General features: G+C 42.2%; 1 protein-coding gene across 2 annotated transcripts in view; it reads left to right on the plus strand.

Annotated features, from left to right (window-relative positions):
* The window catches only part of DPP10 (dipeptidyl peptidase like 10), a 512154-nt gene that overhangs the window by 172033 nt on the left and 327994 nt on the right, over positions 1-12127 (plus strand). For both annotated transcript variants that reach the window (XM_060262084.1, XM_060262085.1), the window contains 2 exons: positions 4525-4622; positions 7167-7290. In XM_060262084.1, the coding sequence (XP_060118067.1) occupies positions 4525-4622; positions 7167-7290 (222 nt within the window). The remainder of the gene's footprint in view (positions 1-4524; positions 4623-7166; positions 7291-12127) is intronic.

Genomic DNA, 12127 nt, shown 5'->3' on the forward strand with positions numbered 1-12127 from the left:
TTTTACTCAGCATAGTTCTAAGTTTATCAAAGTTTCCCTTTCTGAAGTCCAACCTATAAGTCTGACTATGCATAGCTTTCCCCTTCCCTAAGACTATAAATTTCAAAATCACATGGTCACTACTGCTCAGGGTGCCCACTATTTCCACTTCTTCAATTAATTCCTCCTTTTTGGTCAGAATCACATCCAAGATAGCAGATCCCCTTGTTTCCTTCTTCACTTTCTGGAAAAGGAAGTTGTCAGCAAGACAAGTCAGGAATCTATTTGACTTTTCATTTTTAGAAGAGTTGGATTTCCAACAGATGCCCGGGTAATTGAAATCTCCCATGATCACTGTGTCCCTTCTCTTGGAGAACTTTGCAGTCTGTTGTAGGAGTATCTCATCCAAGTCCTCAGCCTGGCTTGGTGGTCTATAGCAGACCCCCACAATAATATCACTGTTATTTCTTACTCCTTTTATTTTTACCCAGAGACTCTTAACAGCACTGCCATGCTCAGATTCACATATTTCCTCACAAGTATATGCCTCCTTCACATATACTGCTATGCCTTCGCCCTTTCTCATTTGCCTGTCCCTTTTAAATAAGTTGTACCCCTGAATCTTATTATTCCAGTTTTGAGTGTCATCCCACCAAGTTTCAGTAAGGAAATTATTTTATATCATAGGCTCCTTCATGTATTAGGACTTCCAATTCCTCCTGTTTGTTTTGCATCCTCTGTGCATTAGTGTAGAGACATCAGAATCCATGTTTTATGCATTCCGAGGGTTCAGTTTCCTTACAAGTCTGCAAGTTAACATTACCTAGCTTGTGCACCACTCTTTGCAAATCTTTAATGTTCTTATCCCCAGTTTCTGGCATCACACGAGGCTTTGAATTATTGTCTCACTCCCCCATACAATTTAGTTTAAAGCCCTCCTTATTGGGTTAGCAAGGCTGTTACCAAACACCCTTTTCCCTTCCACCATAAGGTGCAAACCATCTCCCATTAGAAAACCACCACCTCTAAAGCATAAGCCATGGTCCAGAAATCCAAATCTTTCTTGACGACACCATTGACGTAGCCAGTCATTTATTTGAAGTATTCTTCTTTCTCGTCCTAAGTCACGGCCTTCAACAGGAAGGATACAGGATGATCTTGTCAGGCTGGAAACTTCCCTGAAACAATATTAATTTTAATGGGGATAAATATAAAGTTCTGCATTTAGGTAGGAAAAATCAAATGTACAATTAGAGGATGGGGGAAACTGGTCTTGGCAGTAAAAAAAAAAAAAAGGTAGTCCCCTTTGCAAGCACCAGTCATTTTCAACTCTGGGGTGACATTGCTTTCACAATATTTTCACGGCATTCTTTTTACGTGGTGGCCATTGCCTTCCCCAGTCATCTACACTTCCCCCCAGCAAGCTGGGTACTCATTTTACCGACCTCGGAAGGATAGAAGGCTGAGTCAACCTGGAGCCGGCTACCTGAACCAGCTTCCACTGCGATCAAATTCAGGTCATGAGCAGTGACTGCAGTACTGCAGCTTTATCACTCTGCACCACGGGGTTTGGCAGTAATATGTGTGAAAAGGATCTAGGAGTCTCAGTGGACCATATACTGAACTTGAGTTAGGAGTGTGATGCAGTGGCTAAAAAGGCAAATTCAATTTTGGGGGGTCCAGATCAAGCAAAGTAATGTTATCAATTTAATCTGATTAGACCTCACCTGGAGTATTGTTTTCAGTTTTGGGCATCACAGTTTAAGAAGGTTATAGACAAGCTGGAATGTTTCTGTCAAGTCTGGCTTTAACTCTGGCTCACTCAAAGAGCATGCTGGGTAGAACCATAGTGTAACCAAATGCTGCTAGCTAACTCTCTCCTGTTCCCCCCTCCCTACCGTAGAGAATGTCCCTGCTTTGAAATGGTGATGTGTGAAAAGTCTTATCTGAACCTTCTCAGCTCAGGCCCGGGGGAGACAGGAAGCCTGAGAGTACCAAGGCCACGGTCCTCTAATCAACATGAGAATGTATTGGTAACATCTATGTGTGAATGTTCCCCTTGCAAGATCCCCTGGCCCGTAGGAATCCCTTTGAAGTGCTCCTTATATGCAATGTATCTAATATACAGTCTCCAGTCTTTTCAAGTTCTGGCCAAGGCCGCAAGTAACCAGTATCAATAAACTAGCTTCTTTGTATCTACATCGACTCGTTATTGAATCTGCCGACTTGACAGTTTCCAGAGAAGGTTAACAAAGATGAAGTCCTATGAGAAAAGGCTTAAGGAGCTGTGTATGTTTAGCTTGGAGAGGAGATGACTGAGAGGTGATATGATCACCATCCTCAAGTCCTTGAAGGACTGTCATATATAGGATGGTGAAGAATTGTTTTCTGTTGGCCCAGAAGGTTGGCCCAGAAGCAACGGGTTGAAATTAAGTCAAAAGAGTTTCCGGCTAAACATTAGGAAGAATTTTCTGACAGAGTGGTTCCTCAGAGGAACACACTTAACATAAGAATGTAAGAACATAAGAGAAGCCATGTTGGATCAGGCCAATGGCCCATCCAGTCCAACACTTTGTGTCACACAGTGGCCAAAATACACACACACACACACTGTGGCTAATAGCCACTGATGGACCTCTGCTCCATATTTTTATCTAACCCCCTCTTGAAGCTGGCTATGCTTGTAGCTGCTACCACCTCCTGTGGCAGTGAATTATCGGCTGTTTGTGTGAATAAAGTTACCTCTGTTTTATTATCTGTTCATCTCATGCATCCTGATTCCACCTGACCTTTTCCCCTCCAAGTTAAAGAAAACATTTTATTTTGAACTTTCAAAAGCCTCTCATGCACCATTTCAAAAGCAGAATATAAAAAAGTGATTTTGTCTTTTCTCTCAGTTCCCTGAGTTGGGCCAGCATCTTTTTCTCTCTTTCCCTCCTTATCTATTTATCTCTCTATATCTATCTGTTTATGTATCTATACTGGGTGGGTCACCCATAGACAAATAAGAAGAAAATAGATAAAGGGGTTGCTCAGCAAGAAAGTAGACAGAAGGGAAAATCCTACATGTGAGGGAGGGAAGAGGATTAGAAAAGTATTCTAACCTCTTAATCTTTGGCTAGAATCTGCCCCCACACACAAAAAAATCCCATGTCTCTTTCTCCCCTCACTAGCTCTATTGGACACCAGGATTACTGGGGGGGGGGGAGGTAATATGCATAATGAAGATGAAGGTATGTGGGCTGTTTTACCGCCCTTCTTTCTGTTGCTGTCCTGTTTCACTCAGCTGGTGCACCTGATTGAATCTTGTTTGCATGGAAAAAAGGCCGGGCTACATGAGTGAGATTCCAGGTAGTCAGTTTACACTCAAAATCACTAACAGAGGAGATCTTTAATAATTAAGCATAAATATTAAACATAAAACACAAGTAACAGAGAACATTCCGAAGACAGATCACTAAAGCCAACATATCAGACAAATGAATGAGAAGATGTGACGCTAGATACTTGCAGATAGAAATCTCTATGTTTCTTTCCCTGGAATCAGTGTAAGAGTTATTTTATTTATTATTTACTTAAACATATATATTGCACCTCTCCTTGTGGTTCAAGGCACCTTACATAAATAATTTTAAACATTTTCAATTAAAACAAAAATACAATAGTAAACCACTTCAAGGATTCCTGTGTTCAAAAAATTCTCACCACTTCAAGGATTCCTGTGTTCAAACACCATCAAAAGCCCGAACGAACAGGCAGGCCTTGCAGCTCCTCCCAAAGATCTCCAAGGCAGGGACCCCTCACTCCTTCAAGGAGCCCATTCCACAGAGACAGAGCCATGTTAGAAAAGATCTGGGTTCTGGTCAGTGTCAGGTGGGCTACGTTAATATGGGTAGGCAACATGGCTGCCTGGCTACTGTAGTTGGCACACAGGGACATACAGAAGGAGACAATTCTTCAGCTGGAAGTTGGAAATCTTCTGGCTTCAAGCCTGGACAAAATCTTGCCTCTCCCAATTATGATATAGATAGGACTTCTTGGTCTTGAGTACAGACTCTAATTCCAGGCTGACAGTTTTATTGATTCTCCCACACCATGGGAGTACCTTTGCAAACCCAATCAAATGTTGCCTTTGCAGGTTTAAAGTTCCCCTCCCAGTGTGCTATCAGCTCTCAAAAGTTTGGATAAGGATTTCAGGGCACCAGTATGGAAAATTGCAACTTGACTCCTTTGAAAGCTTAGCCAAATAGCAGAACATGAGTCTATTCTATTTCCAGCCCATCTCTTACCAAATATTGTCTCCTTCCCTTCTGGACTGGTTTGAGGATTTAATTGTCCTTCAATTAACAAGCAAGCCTGTGATATTCTAAGGCACAATGCATCCTTCCATAAAACAGAAAACTATCTTGAAAAATTTGTCTGTGATTTTTGTTATCTACAAAAGGACTCGATACTTATGTGACATTGAAAGACTGATCCACATAGCTGCCATGCTGCTTCTGTATTTTTACATATGAACATAGTAGTCTTTTCTTCTTGTCAAAGGCAGGTCAAATGAATCCAACCGTAAAGCTATACGTAGTAAATCTATATGGACCAACACATACATTGGAACTGATGCCACCTGATAGCTTTAAATCAAGGTAAGTTATCTGGAGCATCCTGATGTTTAATTTGTTGTAGCTGAATTGGTTAAAATATAGTAGTCCTTTTTTAAAAAAAAATTGTGTGTGCATGCCTGGAAGTCATGGCAATTTCTGGTGATCCCTACTGGGGCATAGAGGACACTCAGAGAAGAGGCTTGGTATAACTTGCCTCTGCCTCCCACTCCTGGTATTCCAAGAAGGAGCCTCCCTGCTTAGCTTTCAAGATCTGATGAGACTGGGCTTGCCTGGGCTATCCAGGGCAGGGCTTATCAAAGTGTTTTTTAAAGGTTGCTGTTAACAGTGTAGAAGTTAAAAGTTAAAAAGATGGGACAGTTAGTAAAATATTTCAAAATGAGACATAGGTAAGGGAAAATTCAAATATGCTGTTCCAGATTTCATTCAATGGCACAGGTATGCATACACATACAACTGAAAAACATCCCTATATATTAATTATGATACATATGTAAGTAAATATGTTTTTTCATCAGGTCTGCATTCATGTCTAACTTAACAGTTGCTAAAATGATGTTAAAATGAGATCAAAGCTGCACTCCTTAAGCTATGTAATCCAAAGCAGTGCCATTGAAGGGGTTAAGGCAGGGGTGTCAAACATGCGGCCCGGGGGCCAAATCAGGCCCCCATAGGGCTCCTATTAGGCCCTCGATCAACTGGCTGTCATCTGCTTCCTTCTATCTCTCTTTTGCTCCCTTCTCATCACAGCTTGCTTTGCCAGGCTTTCTCAACAGTACAGAAGATACAGAGCAAAACTTCTATTTTCTCCATTGGCTAAGTCTCCTCCCTTGGAGAGGAAGGGAGGGAAGCAGAGATTGCTTTGCCAGACTCCCTCAATTGCACAGCAGAGCTACTGAGCCAAAATCCAATGGCAGAACAGTAAAATTAACAAATTGAGAAAACCTTTGATCTGGGTAGCATTAGCGTGGGAAAACAATAAAACAGTAACATATCAGAATGTGAGAATGTCTGTTAATTATTCTATTGCTAGTAAGGATGATCACACACAACTCTCAACTGAAAACAGTTCAACATATCATCAACAACTTACAACCTCTATTGAACAGTGACAGCTCTTTTTCAAAAGTACTGGGGGGGGGGGTAACCATTTGTGGCACACAGACAGCTCCCTAATCTCAAACAACTCCCCACCCACAACTATACAATATCTCATTTGAGCATGGACACCAGTATCAGAACTAGCAATAAACCCAAGTGCCAACTTTGCTGCCACTTACACCCAGAGAACACAATCAATGGACCTAACATCATTAACTACAGCATCTTAGGCTCATTCACTTGTTCATCCTCCAACATTATATATGCCATTAAATGCCAACAATGCCCTTCAGTTCTCTACATAGGGCAAACGGGAAAAACCCTTCAACAAAGGATAAATGGACACAAATCTGACATCAGGAATTTAAAAAGTGAGAAACCTGTGGAAGAACACTTTAACCTTCCAGAATGGGTGACCTCAGAGTTGCTGTTTTAATGCAAAGGAACTTCAAGAACAGAATGGAGAAGGAAATTGCTGAATTACAAATTATTATGAGACTTGGAATAAACATCTCCCCAGGACTGAACAGGGATATTGGTTTTTTTATCTCATTACATATGTTAAACCCACTTTCACTAAGTATGGCTATATATCCACAGTATTCCAAATGTATTTCTCTTTTAGAATAGTGTATCAGAATAATGTTTTTTGTATTGACATACTCAAATAAGGGATATTGGCTGTTTATCTCAATACATGTACTAAACCCATGTTCCACTATATTTTAATGTAATTTTTTTTCTAATGGCAAGCTAGAATGATGTTAAAAGGTAAATTAGTTGGTCAGGAAAAACTTCTGAGAAAGAAATGCCCTCATTTTGGCCCAGGCTTACTTGCAATAGAATAAATAATAGACATTCTCACATTCTGACATGTTACTGTTTTATTGGTTTCCGATGCTAATGCTACCCAGATCAAAGGTTTTCTCAATTTGTTAATTTTACTATTCTGTCATTGAATTTTAACTTTGTACCACTTGGCATTCTAAACCATTGCCCACCAACTACATTTAGCTCTGCTCACTGTACCTAATTCCTTGTCTGAAGAAGTGTGCATGCACATGAAAGTTTACATTCTGAATAAAACTTTGTTGTTCTTAAAGGTGCTCCTGGACTCCTACTTTGTTCTATTGCTTCTTATCTTTATCATTTTAAATTCTCTCTGGCATCCCTATAGCACTGGGAAGACTTGGTATATTTCCAGTTGTTTCCAACTTTCCTTAGCCTGGTGAAATGTAGCAAGGTAACATCAACACAAGGAATGACTCTCATGTTCGTTTTGAATATGATAATTAAATAATTTTTCTTCATCAATTTTGCCTGATGAATGTGGTTTCAGGATTCTGAAAATCACCAATATGATGCATAATAGAAAAATGGAAAATGTTCTCTCCTACAGTTTTGGGAAGGTGATTTCACAGCTTACAGGTGAATGATATATCGTGTTTTAATGCATCTGTTTCACAGAGAATATTATATTATGATGGTGAAATGGGTCAGCAATACTAAGACAGTTGTGCGGTGGTTGAATAGACCTCAGAATCTATCCATCCTGACAGTGTGTGAGACGACAACGGGTGCTTGTAGCATGGTATGCAATTTCTTTTTAAAATTCTCCAGGGAAACAAACATTACTTTCCGTATATACTGAAAGCATGGCTTGGAGTTGTATTTTGGATCCAATCCATCTAACTGTTTTTCAAGTGACAGTTATTGGAAACCAGTTTGTGATGAGGGTCAATGTGACTAAAACACCCACACAGATGCTGAGCTATCATGTTTTCATCCTGTTTCAAAAATTGGACTGGATGATCACATGGCAGTATATGGAAAATTAACAAGTGCTGGACTAGAATGATTTCTAGGCAAGCCAAAATCCACCTGTTAAACAGTGATAAAATGCTAATGTGAATTATCTGTAGAATAGTCATGACCACTCATCAAACAGAAGAAACATCACTATCTATGCTTGAGGGCTCTACCACCCAAGGAGACCTGACTGGCCCACACCACCACTCCATTCCACCCAGGGTTGGTGTTCCCTTTCATGAGTGCTAGATCGGGATGGAGAGCCTTTCCAGGCTGACAATTGCCCCATGGGCAGGCTTATGGATGCACCCACCCATCACTCAGGTAGTCATAGTCTGCTGTCTGGGCAAGGTACAAAGGAATGGCCAGTAGTTTCATTCCCAAGCATGCCCCTGTTCCTTCACACATGCACATTGCTTATGGCCATTCTGGCAGTCCCACACTGTGTTGGGGTCCAGTTGGACCAGGTGGTGACCATCCAGCAGTGGTTTGAAGAGGGAGATGCCCATTGTGGAAGTACTCATGTGGGATGTGGAGCAGCAAATCTGTAGGCTACTAGCAGCTGTTGTAAGCCTAAGAACAACAAAAAATGGTGCAATGGGGATATAATAATGTTATTCTGTTATACTACACATTTTGTCTAACCTTTTGTTTTTATATGTATAAGAATACATATAAAAACAAGGATAAATATATGTTGTTGAAAAATGATTTTAAAATATGGTACAATGCAAAGTACATGTATACAACATCAAATAGATATTATTCAGGTGCAGTACACAATTAGAAAAAAAATTCTTAAACCAAAATTTGCACACAATACTCCTGAATTAGGGTTTGTAGAATCTTTCGGGATCAAGTGCCGTGTTCTACTGGAGAAAGTTTTCCTTCCAGACATTTCGTTCTCAGCTACGGAGAACATCCTCAGTGGCGTTGCAGCCGGAGCAGGCGCTCAGACCTTCTTGGCTGCTGTGCATTGAGTGAGGCCAGGGCTGCTGGAGAGCTGCTATTTGTAGGCTGGAGGGGGTGTGATGAAAGGGCAATTGGTTTGTGGATGTGCCCATTGTTTGGTGGGGCTTCCTGGAAGGGTAGTGATAAGGAAACTGGCTGTTGAATGTGACCATTGTTGTGTGTTAATTGCTGGGAAGGTTGGAAGGGGTTTGAAGATAAGGAAGATGGTTGTTGACTGTGCTGATTGTTCTGTGGAATTTGCTGGTTGTTCTGAGACTTTCTGCAATTTATAGTCTGTAGGGTGTTTTGCAGAGCTGAGTACCAAGATTGGTGGATGAAAATGCCTTCTTCCTTTCTGTTAAAATTGTGCTGGTGTTTGTAAATCTCAATAGCTTCTCTGTTCAGGCGGGTATGATAATGTGAGACCGTAGAAAGGACTTCAGTTCTTTCAAAGTGGATGACGTGGTCTCCTTCTTGACGTGCATGTTCAGCTACAGCTGATTTTTCTGGCTGAAACAAGTGACAGTGTCTCTTGTGTTCGGTGAGACGGGTGTTGATACTGCGTTGAGTAGTGCCAACTCCTGAACTTTCACAAGTTAACACAATAGGCATGAAAAGAATTGCCCTGTGTAATAGCTGTTGTGGTCCTGCCCTGTGATTGCTAGCCCATGGACCTTGATGGCATTTGAGGCCATCTGTCCCAGTTAGCCAGGGCCATGGGCAGACTTTCAGACCACCTAGGAGAACCATTGGTATACAGGCCCCACAGAGAATGATTGCTGGCATTCCCACAAGAGTGTCCCTAACACCTGGCCATTGTTCTCTTGAGATTCCCACCCCCGCTTTGTTTCCCTTTGGAAACGAGTTCAAGCATTCCAGTAAAGTTTATTGTTTGATCATGCTTGTATATTCCTTTGATTCATTAGAAGGGGCAATACCACACCCTGGGCTCAAATGCCCAGGGTTTGGGTGGGGGGTGCTGGACTGACAATTACCATAGATGATTCCAGAGGTCAGCTGTTCATCAGCAAGTGGACAGATGGAATAATAGGTCCTGCCTGAGGAAGGAACACACCCACATTGGTGTGACCATGGGGAGGTGCATCCAGCCACAGGACCTAGTGCACCTGAAAGTATTATATAGCTGTCCATATCCCAAGCAGGGAGGCGCCTGCAGGCTGGAACAGTGTGAGTACTGGGAGGGTTGGGGAGAGTCAGGGACTGGAGAAATGAGGAGGATAGGTGACTGTGGGGCCATTGGACTCCCCATCTAGGATGGACATCTTCCCCTGGGGAGGGAGTCTCAGGCATCTGGGAGTTGGTAGTACTGCTGGGTGGGCTCTGTTGGGGCTGTGCCATTGCTGCGCTGCCACTTGGTAGTGGAGCTGGGGTGCTATGCCAATATATCTCTGGGCTGCACACTGATGTATCACTGGAATATGCTGGAGTAGCAGCTGTTTAGCTTCCTATGCACTCCCCCCACAAAGGATTATACAGACCCTTTCTGCTTTTGTTATTACTTCAACCCTCACCTCCCACCTTCGTCACTTTAAAAACCTGCTTTCATATTCACCTGTGCACTCACCTCACTCTCCCATTGGATTTTTTAAATTCCTTCGACATCATTTCCCCAGCATTCTGCTGCCACTCCACTGTATATCCGTAGTTTCCAAGAGTGATTTTTCAGAGAAGTATTTCCCCCTCCTCCTCTTAATTCACTTCCAAGACTTTAAAAGCAGAAAGATTTCTTCAGACTTTCCCCCTCCCCTGGCAGGCTAATTGGGTTGTTCTTATTGCTCAGTTTCATACTATGCATGTCTTTTGAAATAGGAGATTAGGAAAGTAATTGCCTTTGTTTGACTCATTTTGTATTTGGGGAAAAAAGGTTTTCCTTTAAATTGACTCTGACCACAAACATTTCAAACGTGAGAATAATGCTGTGAAACCTACTTTGTGGCAGCAGCAGTCTTTTAAAAAAGGTCTTGTCCATCTCCTTTTGTCTTCTCATTTCTAAATAAAAATTGGGGGGAAACTCAGGCTGCAAAGCACTGACATCTTGCAGGCCTGTAGCCAGAAAAGTTTGGGTGGAGGGGCCCAGGGGAAAAAAAAATGGTGGGGGGACCATGGGGCTTGGCAGCTGCTTCCCGATTCTGCTTTCAACCTCTGCCCATCCCCAGGCGATGGTCACTTTCCCCTGCTACTCGCAAGAAAGTCCCTGCCTGCCCAAGCAGCCTGCAGCAGGCCACAGAGTCCAACCGTGGGGTGGGGGGAATGCTGACAGGGAAGAAGCTGCCCCCTCAGAGCCTTGTCACACCACTCAGGCTCACCCTTCCTCAACTTCCCTGGCTTCCCCAGCCCACCCAGCTTTCTCTCTCGTGTGGTTGCTCACTCTCTCACTGTCCATCTTTCTCTCGCTTCCCCCATTACTCTCTTGCTCTCCCCACCATGTTGTCGCTCTCTCTCTCCCCCCTCTCTCACTGTCCATCTGTCTCCTGCTTCCTCCTGCAATATTGCTTTCTCTCTCTTGCTTGCTTGCTCTCTCACTTTCTCTCCCCCCCCCCCCGCTTTAACTCGGCTTCGCCACCTTCACTCAGCCTGGAGATTGCTCTGCTGTCCGTTTCTCCCTGCTCAGAAGGAAAGCATGTTGAATTCCTAGACTGCAGTTCCAATGGAGGGGTCCTACAGAGGGAAGGGGGGGAGTTAAACAGAGCAGCCTGGCCCTTCTGCCCCCCTCCTCTCCAGCCAAGTGGTCAGCATTAACTTTCACTAAATTTTTAAAGCAGTGCCTGGCAGTGGGGTTTTTTTCCCTCCAGCAAACTCCTTGACTACTGATGGGGGGGACACTAATAGCAACCCCACAGAAAATTCAGCGGGAAGAGTCTCCTATTTCAAAAGACTTGCCCAGTGTGAAACTAACCAATCAGGAGAAACCAACCCCAGAATGCTACCCAACTTTTCTCATTGGTATGTAGAATATATACACCGCAATTCTCAATAGAAATCAGAAAGAAAGAGAAAGATGCAGAATGCAAGCACAGCATTCGAAGTAAACCCCAACCGACTTGACTTCAGTGAAAATCAAAAGTAAGCTGTGTATACAGAATGGACCATTGTTTATTTAGCTGGAAGAGAAATATGTACGAAGCATACATGTTAACTTTTGAAAGCAGATTTTTCTAATAATGTAAGTTTGAATACACTATGTTTTTTTCTTTATAATAAATTGTTTCCTTTTAAACTATTTGGTTAAGAGTAAATTAGGAATCTCCCATATAAATTACCCATGTAGTAGGTAAAAGTGATATCTCCCTAAACTGGGACTTCAAAATATTTTTTAGTGAAGGTGATACTGAATATTCAGATGCAATATAAAGAAAAACTTTGAGCAGTAACGTCAGAAATGGAAGTTGTTGTATTAGTCAGTGCAATGCCCTACCCAAATTCACTACTTAAGCTAAACAGACAAAAACACTGTGAGATGCTGCTGGTTTGTTTCACTGCATACATCCACTTTTCTTAAGGAACATCCAGTATCCTTTTCAGTGAACAGAACAGTAGCAGGGTCTTTTGCTGTGCCACAGATTGTGCTAATGATTCAACACATTTTAAATAGATAAATTGACAATTCTGTAATTAAGGATACATTCTCCAGTATTTGTTTGCTTTCA

This window comes from Heteronotia binoei, chromosome 21, assembly GCF_032191835.1.
Source record: "Heteronotia binoei isolate CCM8104 ecotype False Entrance Well chromosome 21, APGP_CSIRO_Hbin_v1, whole genome shotgun sequence".
Classification (NCBI taxonomy): Eukaryota; Metazoa; Chordata; class Lepidosauria; order Squamata; family Gekkonidae; genus Heteronotia; species Heteronotia binoei.